This window comes from Symphalangus syndactylus, chromosome X (genome assembly GCF_028878055.3).
Source record: "Symphalangus syndactylus isolate Jambi chromosome X, NHGRI_mSymSyn1-v2.1_pri, whole genome shotgun sequence".
Taxonomy (NCBI): Eukaryota; Metazoa; Chordata; class Mammalia; order Primates; family Hylobatidae; genus Symphalangus; species Symphalangus syndactylus.
Window position 1 is genome coordinate 77740053 of NC_072447.2, and position 22516 is coordinate 77762568.

Below are 22516 nucleotides of genomic sequence, written 5' to 3' on the forward strand. Positions count from 1 at the left end.
TGGTAGTGGCTCTGTGTTCCCCTGGGGTGGAACTTCAGAGGAAACCGACAGCCCCTCTGCCACTGCCACTGCAGTGGTTCTGCCCTTGCTGCCCTCAAACTGAGGAAGAAACAAAGAGCCTAAGGGCTTTACTTATACTTCCAGCACACTACAGTTGCCATATGGAAAGGAGCCCAGTCTCTCTTCCCAGTGAGCCTCTGACCCCCTGCTCTTCACCAAGCAGGGCCCCCAGCTCAGGCCCATAGTGCAGCTGCCCCACCCTCTGGCTGAACATTCCCATTGGCAGCAGCTCTGCATTTCTCTGGGGTGGAGCTCCCAGAGATGACTGAAAGCCCTTCTGCCACTGCCACTGCACTGATACTGCCCTTGCTGCTGTCTGACTGGGAAAGGAACAAAGATCCTGAGTGCTTTACTCACACCTCCAGCATACCACAGCTGCCCTAAGGAGAAGAGGCCAGTCTGTCTTCCCCTACAATACCCCTGCCTCCCTACTCATTACCGGGCAGGGTGCCCTGGCTTGGGCCCACGGCACGGCTGCCCGACCCCAGGCTGATTGCTCCAATCGGTAGTGGCTCTATATTTATCTGGGGTGGAGCTCCAAGATACAAGTGGCAGGCACTCTGCCATTGCCACTGCCAAGGTCCTGGCCTTTTCAGTCCCCAAGCTGGGGAGGGAACATAATGCCTGAGCACAGCCCAGGAGTGCCAAGTGGAGAGCTGAGAGCTGAGATCTACAGCCAGCACTCATGTAGGAAAGGAGCCCACACCCTCAGAGCACTGAGAGGGAGCACAGCTGAAGACACAAGGAAATACAGAGGAACCACATGGCTGAGCAAGAGCCTACCTACTGGCCATTATGCCTAAGTGCTATCTACTGGATCACAGCTCAAATTTCAACAACAAAAATACTTTGCTAGTGTACCCCCCGATAAAATCAAGGACAAGAATTCAGCTACAAATGAAGACCTAGCGCAAAGCCTCAGCCCTCTGATAACATCCAGAAACAAAGTCAGCTGACCATAACTGAAATTATACCACAGTTAAAGGAACATCAGCCCATACAGATGAGGAAGAACCAGCATGAGAACTCTGGCAATTCAAAAAGCCAGAGTTTTCCTTACATACAAATCAATGTACCAGTACCCCAGCAAGAGTTCTTAGCCAGGCTGAAATGGCTGGAATGACAGTCATAAAATTCAGAATAAGATTCAGGAGAAAGTCAAAACCCAATCCAAGGAATCTAAGGACTACAATAAAATGATACAGGAGCTGAAAGATGAAATAGACATTTTAAGAAAGAACAAAACTGATGTGATAGAACTGCAAAATACACTGTAAAAATCTCATAATGCAATTGCAAGTATTACCAGCAGAATAGACTAAGCTAAGGAAGAACCTCAGATCTCACAGATTGGTTCTCCAAACTAAATTAGTCAGACAAAAATAAAGAAAAAAAGAATTTTAAAAGAATGAGCAAAGCCTCTGAGAAATAGGAATTATGTATGTAAAGACACCAAATCTAACACTCATTGGCATCTCTTGAAAGAGAGGGAGGGAATACGAGCAACTTAGAAAACCTGCTTGAGGATATTATCCATGAAAATTTCCCCAACCTCGCTAGAGAAGCCAACATTCAAAGCCAGGAAATGCAGAAAACCCCTGTGAGATACTGTACAAGACAACCATCCCCAAAACACACAGTCATCAGATTCTCCAAGGTCAACATGAAAGAACAAGTATTAAAGGCATCTAGAGAGAAGGGGCAGGCTACCTACAAAGGGAACCCCATCAGGCTAACAGTGGACCTTTCAGCAGAAACCCTACAAGCCAAAAGAGATAGGGAGCCTATATTCAGCATTCTTAAAGAAAAGAAACTCCGGCCAGGCTCAATGGCTGACATCTGTAATCCCAGCGCTTTGGGAGGCCAACGCAGGTGGATCACCTGAGGTCAGGAGTTTGAGACCACCCTGGCCAACATGGCAAAACTCCGTCTCTACTGAAAATACAAAAATTAGTCGGGCGTGGTGGTGCATGCCTGTAATCCCAGCTACTCGGGAGGCCGAGGCAGGAGAATCGCTTGAACCCAGGAGGCGGACGTTGCAGTGAGCCGAGATCGCGCCTTTGCACTCTAGCCTGGGCAACAGAGTGAGACTCCGTCTAAACAACAACAAAAAAAAGAAACTCCAACCAAGAATTTCATTTCCAGCCAAACTAAGCTTCATAAGCAGAGGAGAAATAAGATCCTTTTCAGGCAAGCAAATGCTAAGGAAATTCATTACCACCAGACCTTACAAGAGGTCCTTAAGGGAGTGGTAAATATGGAAATGAAAGACCATTACTGGCTACCACAAAAGCACAATTAGGTACATAGACCATTGACACTATAAAGCAACTATACAATCAAGTCTACATAATAACCAGCTAACAACACAATGACAAGATCAAATTTGCACATATCAATATTACCCTTGAATGTAAATGGGATAAATGCCCCAATTAAAAGTCACATAGTGGCAAGTTGGATAAAGAAGCAAGACCCAACTGCTTTCTTCAAGAGACCCATCTCACATACAATGACACTCATAGGCCCAAAGTAAAGGGATGGAGAAAATCTGCCAAGCAAATGGAAAAAAAAAAAAAAAAAAAAAAAAACAGGGCTTACTATTTTAACTTCAGACAAAACAACCTTTAAACCAACAACAATTTTAAAAGACAAAGAAGGGCATTACATAATGGTAAATGGTTCAATTCAACAAGAAGACCTAGCTATCCTAAATATATATGTACCCAACACAGGAGTACCCACATTTATAAAACAAGCTCTGAGAGACCTACAGAGAGACTTAGATAACCATACAGTAATAGTGGGAGACTTCGACACCCCACTGACAGTATTAGAAAGATCATTGAGGCAGAAAACTAATATAGATATTTCGGACCTAAACTTGATACTTGACCAAATGGGCCTAACAGACATCTACAGAACTCTTTACCAATTAAAAAAACCCCAGAATATACATTCTTCTTATCTGCACATAGCATATACTCTAAAGTTGACCACACAATTGGCCATAAAACAATTCTCAGCAAATTAAAAAAAAAAACAGAAATCATACCAACCACACTGTCAAACCACAGCACAATAAAAATAGAAATCAATGCCAAGAAGATCACTCAAAACCATACAAATAACCTACTCCTGAATGACTTCTGGGAAAATAATGAAATTAAGCAGAAACCAAGAAATTATTTGAAACTAATGAAAACAAAGATACAACTTACCAGAATCTCTCAGGCACTGCTAAAGCAGTGCTAAGTACCAGATGCCCACATCAAAAAGTTAGAAAGATCTCAGATTAACAACCTAACATCACACTTTGAGGAACTAGAAAAACAAGAGCAAACCAACCCCATACTAGCGGAAGACAAGAAATAACCAAAATCAAAGCTGAACTGAATGTATTTGAGATGTGAAAAAACATACAAAAGATCAATGAAATCATAGTTGGTTTTTTGAAAGAATAAATAAGATAGACCACTAGCTAGAGTAATAAAGAAAAAAAGAGAGAAAATCAAAATAAACACAATCAGAAATGACAAAAGGGACATTACCATCAATAAAACAGAAATGCAAAAAAAAAAATCAGAGACTATCACAAACACCTCTATGCACACAAACTAGAAAACCTAGAAGAAACTGATAAATTCCTGGAAACATGCAACCTCCCGAGACTAAGCCAGGAAGAAATTGAATCCCTGAACAGACCAATAATGAGCTCCAAAATTGAATCAGTAATAAATAGCCTGCTAAGAAAATAAAACGCACAGGACCAGGTGGATTCACAGCCAAATTCTACCAGACGTACATAGAAGAGTTGGTACCATTCCTACTGAACCTATTCCAAAAAGTTGAGGAGGAGGGGCTTCCCCCTAACTCACTCCGAGGCCAGCATCATCCTGCTACCAAAACTTGGCAGAGACAAAAAAAACTTCAGGCCAATATCCTTGATGAACATAAAAGCAAAAATCCTCAACACAATACTAGCAAACTGAATCTAGCAGCACCTCAAAAAAGCTAAGCCACCACAATCAAGTAAGCTTTATCCCTGGAATGCAAGGTTTGTTCAAGGTATGTAAATCAATAAAAATTATTCACCACATAAACAAAACTAAAAACAACAACCACATAATCATCTCAATAGATGCAGAAAAGGCCTTCAAGAAAATACAGCACCACTTCATGTTAAAAATCCTCAACAAACTAGGCATTGAAGGAACATACTTTAAAATAATAAGAGCCATTTATGACAAACCCACAGCCAACATCATACTGAATGGGCAAAAGCTGGAAGCATTCTCATTGAGAACCAGAACAAGACAAGGATGCCCTCTCTCACCACTCCCATTCAACACAGTACTGGAACTCCCAGCCAGAGCAATCGAGCAAGAGAAAGAAATAAAAGGCATCCAAATAGAAAGAGAAGAAGTCAAACTATCCCTCTTTGCAGACAATATGATTCTATACCTAGAAAACCCCCATAGTCTCTGCCCAAAAGCTCCTTGATCTGATAAACAACTCCAGCAAGTTTCAGGTATAAAATCAATGTATAAAAATTAGTAGCATTCCTATACACCAGCAACATTCAAGCTGAGAGCCAAAGCAAGAATGCAGTCCCATTCACAACAGCCCCAAAATAATAAAATACCTAGGAATACAGCTAAACAAGGGGTGAAAGACCTCTACACTGAGAATTACAAGGCACTGCTCAAAGAAATCAGAGATGACACAAACAAATGGAAAAAACATTCCATGTTTATGCATCAGAAGAATCAGTATTGTCAAAATGGCCATAATACCCAAAGAAATTTGCAGATTCAATGCTATTCTTATCAAACTACCAATGACATTCTTCACAAAACTAGAAAAAACTATTTTAAAATTCATATGGAACCAAAAAAGAGCCTGAGAAGCCAAGGCAATCCAAAGCAAGTAGAACAAAGCTGGAGGCATCATATAACCTGACTTCAAACTATAAGGCTGCAATACCCAAAACAATATGGTACAGATCAAACAATGGAACAGAATAGGTAGCCCAGAAATAATGTCACACACCTATGACCATCTGATCTTTGACAAAATTAACAAAAACAAACAATCTAGAAAGGACTTACTATTCAATAAATGGTGCTGGGATAGCTGGCTAGCCATAAGCAGAGATAATTGAAACTGGGCCCCTTCCTTACACCATATACAAAAATTAACTCAAGGTGGATTAAATACTTAAATTTAAAACCCAAAACTATAAAAACCCTCGAGGAAAATCTAGGAAATACCATTCTAGACATAGACCCTGGAAAAAATTTTATGACAGAGACACAAAAAGCAATTGCAACAAAAACAAAAATTGACAAATGGGACCTAATTAAACTAAAGAGCTCCTGCACAGCAAAACAGCAAAAGAAGCTATCAACAGAGTAAACAGACAACCCAAAGAACGGAGAAAATATTTGCAAACAATGTATCTGACAAAGATGTAATATCCAGTACCTATAAGAAACTTAAACAAATATACAAGCAGAAAAACAAGCAACCCCATTAAAGAGTGGGCAAAGGACATAAACAGACACTTTTCAAAAGAAGACATATACATGAGCAATAAGCATATGAAAAAATGCTCGGCATCATCAGAGAAATGCAAATCAAAACCACAGTGAGATACCATCTCACACCAGTTAGAATGGCCATCATTAAAAAGTCAGGAAACAACAGGTGCTGGAGAGGATGTGGAGAAATAGGAACACTTTTACACTGTTGGTGGGACTGGAAACTAGTTCAACCATTGTGGAAGTCAGTGTGGCGATTCCTCAGGGATCTAGAACTAGAAATACCATTTGACCCAGCCATCCCATTACTGGGTATATACCCAAAGGACTATAAATCATGCTGCTATAAAGACACATGCACATGTATGTTTATTGCGGCACTATTCACAATAGCAAAGACTTGGAACCCACCCAAATGTCCAACAATGATAGACTGGATTAAGAAAATGTGGCACATATACACCATGGAATACTATGCAGCCATAAAAATGATGAGTTCGTGTCCTTTGTAGGGACATGGATGAAATTGGAAAACATCATTCTCAGTAAACTATCGCAAGGACAAAAAACCAAACACCGCATGTTCTCACTCATAGGTGGGAATTGAACAATGAGAACTCATGGACACAGGAAGGGGAACATCACACTCCGGGGACTGTTGTGGGGTGGGGGGAGGGGGGAGGGACAGCATTAGGAGATATACCTAATGCTAAATGACGAGTTAATGGGTGCAGGGAATCAACATGGCACATGGATACATATGTAACAAACCTGCACATTGTGCACATGTACCCTAAAACCTAAGGTATAATAAAAAAAAAAAAAAATGCTCGGCATCACTGATTATTAGAGAAATATAAATCAAAACTAAATGAGATACCATCTCACACCAGTCAGAATGGCTATTACTAAAAAATCAAAAAACAAGAGATGCTGGTGAGATTGTGGAGAAAAAGGAACACTTATATACTTCTGGTGGGAGTGTAAATTAGTCCAGCCATTGTGGAAAGCAGTGCAGTGATTCCTCAAAGAACTTAAAGCAGAATTACCATGCAACCCAGCAATCTCATTATTGGGTATATACACAAAAGAATATAAATTGTTCTACCATAAAGACATGCACATGTATGTTCATGGCAGCACTCTTCACAATAGCAAAGATGTGGAATCAGCCTAGATGACCATCAGTGGTAGACTGTATAAAGAAAATGTACATACATGTCATGGAATACTGTGCAGCACAGTAGACTGGAAAAAGAAAATGTACATACATGTCATGGAATAATATGCAGACATAAAAAAGACTGAGATCATGTTCTTTGCAGCAACATGAATGGAGCTGGAGGCTATAATCTCAAGCAAACTAATGCAGGGACAGAAAACCAAATGCTGCATCTTCTCACTTATAAGTGGGAGCTACACATTGAATACATATGGACACAAAGAGGGGAACAATAGACACCAGGGCCTTCTTGAGAGTGGAGAGTGGGAGGAGGGTGAAGATAAAAAAAACTACTTATTGGGTACTATGTTTATTACCTGGGTGATGAAATAATATATACACCAAACCCCTGTGACACACAATTTATCTATAGGACCAACCTGCACATGTACCCCTGAAACTAAAATAAGAGTTTGAGAAATGACTTTGAGCCCTGTTTCTCTTGGTACTCTTCATGTCATGGGCATTTTAGGGAAAAAATATAAACATTTTAGTTAACTCTTTGTCTTATACTGTATGCCAAAATCTGTACCAGATTAATTGTAGATTTAAAAATAAAAATGAAACCATAAAAGAACTAGAAAATATATAAAGAGTTACCTATAATATCACATTAGGGAAGGCCTAAGCATGACACTGAAGGCAGTAACCATATAGGAAAAGATTATTAGGTTTAACTACATGTAAGGAAAGCTTTTCACACCCTTTGACCCAACAGCGTCATTTCTAATGACACATCCTAAAAAACCTTTGGACAAGTGTATAAAAATGTACATATGTGGGGCCGGGTGTGGTGGCTCACGCCTGTAATCCCAGCACTTTGGGAGGCCAAGGCGGGCGGATCATGAGGTCAGGAGATTGAGACCATACTGGCTAACACAGTGAAACCCCGTCTCTACTAAAAAATACAAAAAATTAGCTGGGCATGGTGGCGGGCGCCTGTAGTCCCAGCTACTTGGAAGGCTGAGGCAGGAGAATGGCGTGAACCCGGGAGGCGGAGCTTGCAGTGAGCCGAGATCACACCACTGCACTCCAGCCTGGGCGACAAAGCGAGACTCCGTCTCAAAAAAAAAAAAAAAAAAAGTACATCATTGTTTATAAATGTACATAACATATAAATTGTTTATAAATGTACATATAAATTGTTTATAAAATGTACATATAAATTGTTTATAAATGTACATTGTTTATAAATGTACATCATTGTTTATAATAGTGAAAAACTGGACCCAATCTAAATATCTATCAAAGATGATTAAACGCTGATGCATCCATATTAAAAATTACAATGTAAAAATGTATTTATTGACATAAAAAAGGTTATCAAATGACATTTTTCATCTGATCCCATTTTGTAAAAATGCCTATTTATATACATAGAAGACTTCTAGATGTGCATGAAATGTTAGTAGTGGTTATTTGGGGATACTTTAATAAGCTCTTTTTCCTTTTGCTCCTCTTTTGTATGTATATATGTATGTATGCATGCATTTATGTATGTGTAAGGAGTAGGTATATCTTGTATAAAAATAATAGAAGCTTAAAAAGATTTTAAAATTTCCATTTCTCTCTTTTCACTTGTGGATTTAAGTCAGACCTTCTCCAGGAAGCTATTTGTTCCCCTTAAGTGGCCAGTATAATTCCTGAAGCCACTCCCTCATCTTTTGTATTTCCCTATTCAACTGTAAGTTCTTGAAGATAGAGTTGTGAGTTGCGTTTCATTATTTACTGCCTTCCATACACATGCTCAGTAAGGACTGGTTGGCTGGTGATGGCCTGATTTCCTCAAAGCCTGCTTTTGAAGTCTGATATAACAGTGCTTACCTTTAACCAGCTGAAATGGTCAAAAACTCGGTCCAGGCTAGCACACCTTTGCAAAGAGGGCAGGGTAGCCATAATGGCTGTCTTCCTACTACTCTCCCAGGCTGTGGTGGCTGGCTGATAGAGCTGAGCCCTTTCTGTGTAAATCTTTCCCCGAACAGCTTTCTTGTTCAAGAAAAAGGCATTTCTCAGGTTGAGTCACTGCCTCGTATCATTAATGTCTGTGTAGTTGTGCTTTCCTCTCAGAACTTCCAAGCACATTTTCAAGAACTCACAACGCTGTTAAAAAAAAAAAAAAAGATTCATAAAGGATGGGTAACAAAGAAAGAAGACAAAGAACTGGGAGGAGAGGAGAGGAGAAGAGAGAAGGAAAAGAGAATTGAGATGCATGACCTTAAGTACAGCAGGTTGCTCCAATCTAAAACATCCCCTGGACATAACAATAGCTACTGTTGCACATGAAATTACTTTGCCAGAAAAGTCTACACAGACATTGGTTTTTCAAGGGACCTGTGAAAGCTCTGATGGCCACTCTGGCAGCCCTCCAGGTTAGAGACTTTACTGATAGCTAATAGGGCCTGCTCTTATAGTTAGAGATCATTCCAGGTTTGTTGCAAATATCAAATGAGATGATAAATGGAAATATGTTTTATAAACTATAATATTGAAATGCTTGGTGTTCCTTTTGTAAGCTCTTGAGGGCACTGACGGTTTAATGTGTAACTGTCTTCATGGCAGTTTGGAACAGATTTTAAATACCTGTATTTAAAGAAAGTCAAATCCGTATACAGAATGAAGAGAATTTATTTATTAGAAGGGAAAAAAAAAAATGACTGGGAGCGACCTAAACTGTTTGGGGAGTTGCAGTCACCTAACTATATTAGAAACACCTTGGGTTTTCTAAGTACCTTCAATTGATTAAAATTATTTTCCTTAGAAGTAATTTCCAATAAAATACTTATGATTTCACTGCCAATGAAATGGTTGACATTTCTTATTTTATTTTATTTTTTATTTTTTATTTTTTTTGAGATGGAGTCTCGCTCTGTCGCCCAGGCTGGAGTGTAGTGGCGTGATCTTGGTTCGCTGCAAGATCCACCTCCCAGGTTCACGCCATTCTCCTGGCTCAGCCTGCCAAGTAGCTGGGACTACAGGTGCCCGCCACCATGCCTGGCTAATTTTTTGTGTTTTTAGTAGAGACGAGGTTTCACTGTGTTAGCCGGGATGGTCTTGATCTTCTGACCTCGTGATCCACCCGCCTCGGCCTCCCAAAGTGCTGGGATTACAGGCGTGAGCCACCACCCCTGGCCGACATTTCTTTTAAAGTGTCCATTAACTTATAGTAAATTACAATGGAAATGCATGTGGCCCTCACGAGTGTATTATGGTCAAACTTTTAATAAGTAACAAATTAAATCATGATAAGGAAGTGACTAAAAGTTAAACACTGCTGCTCTGCTCTTTCCATGAAAATGACCCTTTGCTCCTTCCAAGTTCAACACGAGACTTCATATCAGATTCTCACCTGAACGCATGACTCTTCAACCTCAGGACTTGCAGAATTAATGGAATGCCATCCTAAGGTTGTTGAGTTGTGTGTTTCTGGGCATTTCATCTCTATGGAGAAGTACCCATTCCCTCACCCCAAAGACTGAAGTAGAGAGATTTTTCTCCCTAGGGAAGAATCTTCCTTGAAACTGTTGTGGCCTCAAGAGTTAGAAGACAGAATGGGGAGGTTTGATAGTTGGATCCTTACCAAAAGCCTGACCCTTGGCTGTGAGACTCCCTCAAATTTGCAGTGTCTTGGGGATCCCTCCTGGTGACTATCTTAGAAAATAAACATTTTCTGTTCATTTCCAATGACTTAATTATCTATTTTATTTTTCTTATAGGTCCAGTTAAAAACAAGAAAAAGGGTAAGTTCCTGACTTTATAAAATTGCTGTTTTGTCATATATTTTCTAAAATTAGAAGAAAAAAAATCAAGAGTATGATTTTTGTATTATATTCTTTCAGCATTGTCTGTTATTTTATTCAATCATATGTTATCTTCTTGAGTATTGTAGTTTCTGAAGAACAAGAAATCATTCTTCAGTGATGATTCACCTCTTTCTTTCATTCTTCCTTGTTCTTCTCCCTGCCCTTCTTTTTATCCTTTTTTTTTTTTTTTTCGAGACGGAGTTTCACTCTTGTTGCCCAGGCTGGAGTGTAATGATGCAATCTTAGCTCACTGAAACCTCCACCTTTGGGGTTCAAGCAATTCTCTTGCTTCAGCCTCCCGAGTAGCTGGGATTACAGGCACTCACTTTTATCCTTTTTTTCCTCCTTTATCAAATCAGTGATTAGGTATGAATGAAATCCTGAGTCACCATGTAGGAACTAGATACACTACCTATCAACAGATGTCAGTACCCTATTTCTTGGACTTAAAGTTTCCCTGATTTGATTTCCCAAAGAGTCAGGGAAGGTATTTCTTGCTTTGAGGATTCAATATCATTTTCTCTGTAATGAAAAAGCTATTCTGGAGTAGTACCCTGACCGTTTAGTCTTTTCAAAGCAGCTTCCATTGTGCTGTTGTTGGGTCAGTAAGTCCCCAGTGTACTTGCAATGAAACTGGCCCTAGGGCATGTACAAGTGCTCACTTACTAAAAGAGGAGAATCAATCCAAAGACAGAACAGTCTCCAAAGACAGGGCCAGGCAATATGGTCTACTTCTTAGGACTGAAAGAACCAATTATGAAACTAGTTAAAGCACCTGTTTGTTTCTGGGTTCTGATCTGGGAGGAAGACAGAGTAAAACTAATGATTTTTCATTAAAATGCTTTAAGTGAAATGATGCTGTGTGATAAGATTTATGGAGCTTTATAGAATAGATCGTCAACCCCATACTAGGCCAAAAAGACTGGCTTCAGCTGCAGTCTGCCACTTCTTTGAACACTAGGGTACTCTGGTGCCTTGAGGTATCATAGTCCACATGGAAAAGTTGTGTGCCTGTTGCAAAGAAGCTGAGGAATGGCCTGGCCTCCTGAGGGCCTGAACTGAGCAAGGTTGGAAAACAGCCAGGGAGCTGGAGTCAGTGAGGAAACCTTTCCCTGTGGGGCCTGGGCACTTACCACCGAGATATTCTGTCTTTTAAGAAAGTAGATTTGATTTTCAAACATGTAGTTCTTAACTCTTGTCATATCCCTTTAAAACAGAAATTATAACTCAGATCATTGCCTGGCACTGCTACCTTGTGTACGGGACATTATTGAGAAGACAGTGCACATAGGCCTTAAACATTTACTTTGGCTGAAAGTTATTTAGAAGCCATTTAATATAGATTTCCTTGGACATGGTGAATAGGCACATGCTTGAAGAGGTAAATTGAATTGTTCTCTTAATTTTCACCCTTTAATGGAATTTTCCTCCTTCCACAACTCTCTCACTCACTCATTCACTCACTTTTGGTTGTTCTTTCATTTTGGGCTTAGCTAAAAGGTTAAGGAAATACTCCTTTGATGAAGTTTAGCTTTGAAAGGAATGTGTATATTCTTTCATCTAACACTACATAGGGTATGTTTCTAAGTACAAACGTCTCTGGGCTTTTATATCATGAAGTGTTCTGTTAAAGTAAGGAAATCCAGAGAAGGGAGTCAATCCTCTGAAGTTACCCTCTTGCTCCAGGGGTCATTTTGTACATTCTCTTCTCTGGGCCCAACTTTGTGTAAGTATGCAAGTGTGAGAAGCACACTTGCCTAACCCTTGTTGCAGAGAAGCAGAGGACCAGCTGCAGAACTGGAACAAAGCAGTTTTTTTTTTTCTCAAATGCCTTCTAACATTTTCGTAAGTGAACTTTCTCTGTTTTCACTGCAACCATTAGTTTCTTGGACTGGAGGAGTTTCTGGCTCTAATTCTTTCAAAATTACATTAGCAATTACAGGAGACTCACATTCTTGAAGCTGAAGTTTGTGCTACCCGCAGAACACCCTCTAGCTTGAAAATCACTATTAGGCTTGGAAATCTTGGGACACAGGACAGCCTAATATGCACCAACTTCTGTGTCTATGCCATCTAGAAAATAAGGAGGGAGAAGCAAACCTTACAACCAGGCTAAGGAAGCTTCCTGACTGCAAGGGGTAAGTCACCCCTCCTTATAGAAACTCAGTCTCATGAGGAAACAGAGAAATCATTGAAGCCAAGCTTCTTGTTTCACAGATGTAGAAAGGAAAGGATTTGCCCAAAGTGTGTCTGTGGCAGAGCTGGGGCTTACATCCTTATCTCCTGAGTACAGATTCTGTGTTCTTTCCACCACACTAGCTGGAATTGAAACTTGGGCTCTGAATAAGCCTGATTTGGAAGCTGCCCAAATCTGAAGGGAGATGGTTTTCCTGTTCAGCATCTTGAAATTGGCTAGATCTAGAAACGGGGCAGATCCAATCTTTTGCTGCTAAGTGCAGAGAAACCTCTAAAGCTCATGCCTCTAGGTCTTTAAGGCTACAGGGACTCTTCTGGGAGAGATGTTCTCTGGACCTTCCTTTCCGAGGAAGAGACCCCATGATGACCCCATGGTTTCATTCCAAATGCAGATGTGGTTAGACATAGACAACTGGCCTCTTGAGTGGCATTGCCATGAGGATTTGGTTTCTTGGCCACGAGGCATTGTTCTTAAAGGAGGACCTGATAAATCAGGACAAGATTCTCCTGCCTAAGGGTCTGGGGAGCAAGAAGTCAGAGTCAGTAAGAAGGTTTTTAGTGAGACTAGAGAAGGTTGTAGTTAAAACTAAGAAACTACCTCAGGTGAAGACATTGCAATGAAGTCTGGAAACAGGCTTCCATTCCTGAAACTTTCCATAAAATTGTGAGAAGGTGGTGAAGGAAGGAAGAAGACCTGTGCCCTACATGTAGTCTTTGAGTGGAGCTGCACAGAGCAGAGGAAGTCAACAGGAGGAGCTGGAGGTTTTGGTTCAAGACCACAGTTATGACTCATTTAAGATAACTACATCCTGGTGGGAATGTTGAAAGGACTGGAATATGAAATAGGAGGGTCGAGATTGTTCTAGAAGGATAGCAAGGAGGAAAGGGGGAAGAGTTGGTGGGCATGATTAATAATACATTTGAGAATAGGACTTCTGAGGAAAGACTTTGGGAAGCTGGATTATTTAGCCTATAGAAATAGGGGTTGGAGGCCAGGCGCGGTGGCTCACGCTTGTAATCCCAGCACTTTGGGAGGCCGAGGCGGGTGGATCACGAGGTCAGGAGATCGAGACCATGGTGAAACCCCATCTCTACGAAAAATACAAAAAATTAGCCGGGCGTGGTGGCGGGTGCCTGTAGTCCCAGCTACTCGGAGAGGCTGAGGCAGGAGAATGGCGTGAACCCGGGAGGTGGAGCTTGCAGTGAGCCGAGATTGTGCCACTGCACTCCAGCCTGGGCGACAGAGCGAGACTCCGTCTCAAAAAAAAAAAAAAAAAAAAAAGAAATAGGGGTTGGTGGGCAACTTCATTTCTTTTCATATATAAGGATTATTATGTATATGTATATTCTTTGTCTACACAAGTAGAATAAGAGCTTAAACTGCCACAAGAGGGACGTCAGTTAATATACCAGAGAACTTCCTAACAGTGAGCAGTGAGGGGCAATAAACATTGGAACATGTTACTATGCAGTTTGCAGAATTTCCTTTCCCAGAGATCTTTTAAAATAGAGTTTACAGAGGTCAGCTGAGAAAGTGAACCCTGCTGCCTCCTCCTCAGCTCTCTCTACTCTCTGTCTCTGCTTCTTTCCTGTTTCTCAATATCTCTCTCTCTCCCTCCTCCTCTTTCCGTGCCCCTCTTCCTCCTTCTGCATTCCCCCATCTCCAAAACTCCTTCCCATTCCTCATTCCCAACTAGCACTGTCCCCATCCCAACCCCCATTTCCTGTACATCCTGACTCCCGGAGGAACCTTCCTGGAGCTGATACTGTTCCTAAGGCCAGGCTGTACGGCTTCCTCTTGTTATCGACATCAAGTCCACCAAACTAGGCAGTAAACATAAAAGCTCCACATTCTTCAACAATAGCCCAATTCTAAAAAGAACCACAAAGTGATCCATAGGTCTAATCACTTGGTAGTTCTCATCCTTTGGACTCGGCTGAAATGTAACCTCCTTTTTGAAACCTTCTCTGACCTCTTCAGCATTTGGTTCCTACCCACTAAGGTAGCACTTCTACTATCCCATGGCTGTGTCTGTTTCCCCACAGACACCGACTGATCTCCTGGAGGGCCACTTATTTCTGTATGCTCAAACCTGGCTTTGTAAATGCATATTCACAAAAGGAAGTGGGGGGAGGGGAGAGAAAGCACAAGACAGACGGAGACAGGGAGACAGAGATGTGTGATAAAGGTACCCAACTCTTTAGCAGGGCCTCCCAGAGAGCTGACTTTGTGTCCTCAGAAGTCCGTAGAACTCCTGACAGTACACTCATCACAGAAAAGAACTACAAATGTAACACTGAGGCCAGGCACGGTGGCTCACGCCTGTAATCCCAGCATTTTGGGAGGCCGAGGAGGGCAGATCACCCGAAGTCAGGAGTTTGAGACCAGCCTGGCCAACATGATGAAACCCCATCTCTACTAAAAATACAAAAATTAGCCGGACGCGGTGGCACGTGCCTGTAATCCCAGTTACTCCGGAGGCTAAGGCAGGAGAATCGCTTGAACCCGGGAGGTGGAGGTTGCAGTGAGCCAAGATTGCGCCACTGAACTCCAGCCTGGGCAACAGAGCAGGACTCCGTCTCAAAAAAAAAAAAAAGTAACACTGAATCCTATTTTTCAGGAAAGAAAGCAGGACCTCCTGGACCCAATGGCCCTCCAGGACCCCCAGGACCTCCAGGACCCCAGGGACCCCCAGGAATTCCAGGGATTCCTGGAATTCCCGGAACAACTGTTATGGGACCACCTGGTCCTCCAGGTCCTCCTGGTCCTCAAGGACTCCCTGGCCTCCAGGGACCTTCTGGTGAGTTCCCCTGTCTCTCCACCCCACCAGATGCCTTACAAGTACTTTAGGAGAGCAGGAGTGGGTGATCCTGAGAGCAGTTTCAAACGGTGGAGATGGGGGTTGGTGTGCAATAAGGGATGCAGATCTCCTAGCCCAGTGTAAAACTAGGAATTGGACAAGCCAGTAGGGCCTGGCCTGCTCTAGCTTCTTATATCTACCAACCTGTCAAGGACAGGCGACCTGTTCTTGCCCCATCTCAACCCTTCTGTTACAAGCCCTCCCTGACACTTGGCCTCCCTGTAAAACTCATATGAGCTCATATGACCAGTAAAACTCATATGAGCCAGAGACAGAGGCCCTGGTGGTTCACTGGAGTTCCAGTGGGGAATAGATTTAATCTTCTCTGATTCCCAGCATCTAGCTCCACATGCTGATGTTTGCATAGAAACAGGCTATGGAGTAGAAAGTTGAGGACTGAACAAAATGACAAGCCCTAGGATAGTTTCATCTTATGAAGTCTAAAGTGCTTTTCCCATAGCAAGTAGTCACTAATGGTCAAGAAGTTAGAAACTGAAGACTCACTCAGGCTGTGGATGAAGCAAACCCAGGCACCAAGGCTGTCCTGTCCAGGAACCAAGTGCTTCTTGCACTAGATCCTTACCCTACCACACTTGCCATTCAAATGTCATTTCATCCCTTTGCATCTTTCTCCTTAAGCCCTGAAGGGCATCCGAAAGGTATGAATGCAGATCCAAACCTGCCTAATTGGATTTGACAAGAGTCAGACTGCCTGGGCTAATGTCAGTTGTTATTTCTTTCTCCTGCTCCTCACTCCCCTGCCCTGTATCTTGGGGCTTTAAAGAAATGGACCCTTACAGCTGATTTCTCCAGGGGCAAGAATTCTGCAGCAGGATTCAGATTCTTTAACTTGTACTTCACACAGGGCTAAGCAGTGTTACCATGGCCACAAGAGATGGAGTTAGGAATTTTTTTTTCATCCAATCATTCCTTAAATATTGAGCACTTTCTGTATACAAAGAGATATATTGATACATGGTCCCTTTTCTTATAGAGTTTATCTCCTAGAGGAAGAGAGAGCAAAGAAACAAGATATTTACAAATAGCAGTGGGCTCTATGAAGAAAATTAATAGAAAGGGAGCAAAAGGCTAGAGAAGCCAATGCCATTGCCTCAGGGTCACACAGTGACGGGAATGCCCTCTCATTGTTCTCCATGGCTGCCCGGTGGGGCTTGCCTTGGGCTAATATTGGCCAGAGGCAATACTCAGAAGTTTCCCTGCTGGGTGCTGGGCCCACTGAAGATGAAGGTCGGGGCAGGAAACAGAAGGGGTGCACTCTGACTCTTCCTCCAGCTCTAAGCCCTGGAGAATAAAGCTCAGACAGGGCTGGCTGCAGGGAGCACGGCTCACCACCGCTAGCTGCTCAGGTGAGGGGAAAAGGAAGTCAGAAGATCATGCCCTCTGATTGTCCTGTCCTGTTTTGCAGGTGCTGCTGATAAAGCTGAAACTCGAGAAAACCAGGTTGGCTGGGGATTGCTCTCTTCTTGGGTAGGAGGGAAAGCCACAGGCTAGAGCCACCTTTAAGTTAGCTTCTTATTAGATTTCCTGAGGCTTTATTTCATGAGAACACCCTGGAGATTCTGAGGGTTTTCACTCACAGCCCCCTCCCATCTCCAGGAATAGAAAAGCTTTGCCCCAGGGCATGTTTTTAGCTAAGGAAAGGGTGTCTTGCCAGGATCATTTTTCTTCATTCCACAGGAGACCCCAGGGTCACCATAGCCAGGCCCAGTAGTCAGCTGAAATAAGCTGCCAGTCAGACCTATTCACCTGAGCCTCCAACTCCCCAGACACCCCAGACACCTTGTCGGCTCTCAGACCACCTGGGATCCAGAGCTGAAGAGTTGAAGAGTATGTCCTTGAAAAACAGCCAACCAGCTCCAGGCCCAGCCTAGCTTGGGCGTCTGCCTTAATGGCCTAAAGAGCTCCTCCCAGTCTTTGAGCTTCCTAATCTGTCTCTATTGGCAGGTTCTGCTGCCTTGCCTTGTCTCATCTCAGCCTCCCTCGCTACAGCTGTGTGGCCACAGTGATAAATCTACACAGCTGCGAAGTGCTTGACGGCTTGCAGGGCAATTTTATATCCATCACCTCATTTGATCTTCAGACATCCCTGTGAGAGAGGCCAGACATTCTTATAATCCCCATTTTACAGTTAGGGAAATGAGGCTCAGAGGCATTACATTTGGTTGAGGTCACATAGCTAGGAAGCGGTAGAGCTACAAAACCATATTACCCTCTAGTAGAAATGTAGTCAGTAACATCCCAAGACAGGGGAGAGGGATCAGAATTGGATTGCAATAGAAGACTAGAAACCAGGACGGAAACATGGGACTGGTGGCTGAGCAAGCAGCCATTACTCATAGTGACTACTCTCTATCCTTCTCATCCTGCCAGCCAGCTGTGGTGCATCTACAGGGCCAAGGGTCAGCAATTCAAGTCAAGAATGGTAAGAATCAAAATAGGCTCTCTTCCAAAGAGGAGCTTCTCCCCTGCCTCCTCCCCAGCCTCCAAATAATCACCCAGCCTAGTTCCTCCCAGGCCCCTGAGGTACCCTTGGCATACGAAGTCATTCTTTGCTCCACCATGCCCTCTACTGGCTATCCTGAGCAATTGCTGGCATCAAGACCAGTTGCTACACCCAAATTGCTTTAGAATCACTGATGACGGAGCTGAAAGGGACTTGAGACATCATCTAGCCCAGGCATTCTCAGGGGATGGAGGTTATATCAGAGCCACCATGGAGATATGTGTAGTTAGATTAATATTTTCACAATACAAATTATAGAAAGTACAACTATGTAAAATTAAATTCTTTTTGTCTGATGGATCTACACAGATGGGCAGACAGGCTGCATCTCTCAGGGAAGGTGGGGCATGTTAGAATCTCCAGGGAATTTAAGATGCTAGTGTCTATCAGAAAGGAGAACGTGTTTAGTGGGGTTAAGAAACACTGATTTGTTGTAATCCCTGCATTTAAAAGATGGGGAAACAGAGTCCCAGAGAGATTGGATAATACCATAATAAATCATGCTGCTTCATATTTGTACAATACTTTAGAAGCATACTTTCTTTGTCTTTAATTTCGTTCAATACAAAGAAGCATACTTTCTTTGTCTTTAATTTCGTTCAATCCTCACAACCACCCTATGAGGTAGGTGTGAGCTCCTTTTTACAACGACAGAAAGTGAAGTTCAGAGAGGTTAATTAACTTTCCCAATATTTCTTAGTCAAGTTAGTTTAGGAGCCAGGATTCAAAACTACATCTTTCTGACTCTTTCCTCTCCCCTATGCTACTTCAGTGATATGTAGGTACACTCCACTGAATGATTAGGTTCATTTTCTTCCCCCAAAGAGACATGAACATTCATGAAAGAACAGCACTTTAGAATAATGTCCAGTCCCCAGACTGCACAAAGCCTAAAATGCGTGAACCTGCAGGAGCCTTGGGAAGCAGCAGCAAGACGCCAGATGCTTACAGAGCTTGGGGTGGAAGGGAGAGGTTGTGAGTACAGAAACGGTAAAGGAAGGTTAAAAAAAAACAGCTACATGGGGACAGTTTCTAAGAACTCAGTCAGTCCTGAACTGGCTGTGCTGAGTTTCCTTAATGACTGTATTTAGCTACTTCCCTGACTACCACCTCCATATCTGACTTAGTAGCCTCAGAAGTGTAAATAGGAACACAATGGCACCAAAACCCAATTGGTCTTGCTGGGGACCCCAAGGCCCTGAGTGGACCATGATCCCCACCTGTCCAGGGAGGCCAGAGACAGGCCAAAATAGATTTGTTTGGGTATCTAGACGGATAGTGTTTATTCTGTGCCAGCAGCCACTGATTTTGCTCCCACTACCACATAATAAGATTGTTTCCAGCCCCTCTGGGCCAATCCTCAGAGGTGGTCTGTGCTGACCTTTAGTATTACCAGAAGTGATGGGGGTGGGGTGCAGTGGCTTTAGTATTACCAGACCTTTAGTATTACCAGAAGTGATGGGGGTGGGGTGCAGAGGCCGAGGCTGGTGGATCACTTGAGGCCAAAAGTTTGAGACCAGCCTGGCCAACATGGTGAAACCCCGTCTCCACAAAAAAATACAAAAATTAGCTGGGCATAGTGGCACACACCTGTAATCCCAGCTGCTTGGGAGGCTGAGGCAGTAGAATCACTTGAACCCGGGAGGTGGAGGTTGCAGTGAGCCAAGATCACACCACTGCACTCCAGCCTTGGTGACAGAGTGAGTGACAGTCCATCTCAAAAAGAAAAGAAGAAGAAGTGATGGGGTCAGGGGTTGGAGGACGTCATGGAGAGTGGTCCATTGATGGGACAGAGCCAGGGCAGCTCCTAGCCCATCTACTTACCACCTCAAGGAAAGATGGTCACCTTTTCCAGAAAGCCTGTTTCCTCATCCCTCAGAGAGGCAGGCCTACTGAAACTGGCCAAAGATGGACTTATAAAATATAATTTCTTGGGTGCAGGATGGATGGCTTAGAGGGGAAAAGGCTGCCTGGGCTTGGATGTCCTCCTCTTATGGTGGGAAGGAACATTCCTCTTTCTGCAGGATGGAAAGAGAAGTTTTTCCTCCACCCTCACACACTGGCTTCCACTGTTCAAAGGAGTGTGACTGCCCCCTCCACCCCTGCCTGGGGTGGGGCGGAGACAGATGCTTTGCCAAAGGTGCCTCGGCTCCTATCCTCCCAGCTGGCTCTATTGCAGCCTTCCAGTCTATCCTTCACTCTCATAAGGATCCCTCTCACCTATGGGGCCCTGGTACTAGTGGTCAGTAGCCCCAGTTGCCATGGAGTCTGAATCATCTCTAATCCCTAAGGTTCTCCAGTGGTTTCCTCCCAGGGAGGCTTTCCAGAAAGCTGTGGGTGTGGAAGAACCATAAAAAAGAATCTCTTAAGGAGAAAGAGAAAACCCATGAACCTATGAGACAAGAGAGGGATTCAGGAGCTCTGGCTGGGAAAGTAAAATTGAATAATAAGACCTAGCCTGCCGCTCAGTGTCTGAATTTTGCCTGTGCAGGCCCCATAACAACAAAGAAAATAGGGCAGCATGCCCACTCTGATCCTCCACCAGCAAATTCCAGCTAGAAGGTATTGGTTAAAGACCCTTCCAGATGCAAGAGTCAAGAAAGGAAGGATAAAGACAGGCAGAGCCCATGAGCCCTGAAGCAGGCCTGGCAGCTGCTTTACAAACAGAACAGCTTCTCTGCTTTCAAATGCTCTTCTTAAAGTTTGGCCTTCTAGGCTACCCTGGTTGCACTGGGATAGGGGTGGGGGTTGTGAACTCCTTGGTATTTATTTTCTGTTGCCTCGATTATTCTGACATGTACTGAGTGACTGCCCTTCTCTCATACCGAGATCTTTCAGGTGGAGTGCTCAATGACTGGTCTCGCATCACTATGAACCCCAAGGTGTTTAAGCTACATCCCCGCAGCGGGGAGCTGGAGGTACTGGTGGACGGCACCTACTTCATCTATAGTCAGGTAGAAGTGAGTACGGTCTTAGGCCTAACTCTTCTTATATCCAGACTGCAGATCCGGTGCAGGCCACATAGGGGCACTGTGGAGCCAGCCAAGCCCATCCAATGGCTAACTTCCTGCTTTGGGTGAGGGGGTGGGGGGACCGCACTGGGAGGGAGTTGAAAGGAGGAAAGAGAGAGGGGGCCAGCTTCTTTTGTTTTGTTTTGTTTTGTTTTGTTTTTCCCTAGCCAAATATTATTGAAAAACTGTGAAAAAGGCCCCTCCCACACCCTGCCATCTGATTCCCTCCTGCAGGGCCTCAGGCCCCTGTTTACCCTCTGAGCTGTTTGGCTGCACTGCCAAACTTGAACTTGGTCTCAGTATATTCTTTGAAAGTCAGTTCCAGGGTTACTGAGAACCCTTCCCCTCAACGCTGCTGGCCCGGACGTTATAATGAATAGTGCTCCTGCAGACTTTCTTTCCACCTCAAAAAGATTTCTGACTGTCTTTCCTTCCTCTTTCTTCTATTTGTTTCCCTATCTTTCTATTCCTCTATTCTTGCCTCCTTCCTGCTGTCATTCTTCCAGCCCTTTCTCCCTCTGCTTTTGTCCTCTTCCTGCCCTGGGCCCGCTCCCCAAGTCCACCAGTGTCCATCTACTTCCATTCCCCCATTGTTTGCCTCCACGGGGGTGGCTCCTTGGAGATAAAGGAAGATGAGCCATGAGGTTGGGATTTTTGTGGAGTGGGCAGCAAGCAGGCAGGTGGACAGAAGGACTATGGAGCCAACAGATGGGTGTCACATGAGAGCGGCCAGAGAAGGTGGACTAACAAGCATCTACTAGGCACACTGAGCACCCCAGTGTAGCTTGGGTCCTGACCCATATATGGCACCCAAATATGCTGTTCCCACCTGAAGAGCTGATAGAGGGAGTGACCTTTCATAAAATGATTTACGGTGATATCTGAGAGTCCCAACACCCATGGGGCACATGGGCATAACCCTGATGTCCTATGAGCCAAGCTCCACATGGTGGGGGCGGGTGGCAGATCAAAACTTGGTGTGAGGTATGATGGATAAGGGTAGTGAAGGATGGAAAAATTAATTTTCTGAGCCTAGGAGAGAATTGAGAGTGGCCCATGCAGGCCGGGAAAATCCCCATGACATTAGGCCACTGAGCATAAGTTAGTGCTTCCTTCTGGCCACAAAGTTAGGGGCCTGGGCTTTTCCAAATTCTTTGTCTTGTTTGCGGTAGCTAGCTCTCCATCTCTCTGGACCTGTTTCCTCAATCATCAAATGGGAGGCCCAAGGGGCACTGTGAATCAGTGAGGGGAGTCCAGGCACAGGGGAGGGGTGGTGCAAGCTGAATAAGCTTCTGTTAA

At 43.5% G+C, this 22516-nt stretch overlaps 1 protein-coding gene across 3 annotated transcripts in view; it reads left to right on the forward strand.

Annotated features, from left to right (window-relative positions):
- Positions 1-22516, forward strand: part of EDA (ectodysplasin A) — a 427490-nt gene that overhangs the window by 400360 nt on the left and 4614 nt on the right. The window contains exons 3-7 of one of the 3 annotated variants that reach the window (XM_055267222.1): positions 10539-10562; positions 15443-15622; positions 17109-17143; positions 18074-18125; positions 21036-21166. In XM_055267222.1, coding sequence (XP_055123197.1) covers positions 10539-10562; positions 15443-15622; positions 17109-17143; positions 18074-18125; positions 21036-21166 — 422 coding nt within the window. The remainder of the gene's footprint in view (positions 1-10538; positions 10563-15442; positions 15623-17108; positions 17144-18073; positions 18126-21035; positions 21167-22516) is intronic. The other 2 variants (XM_055267223.1, XM_055267224.1) reach the window with 2 other exon arrangements.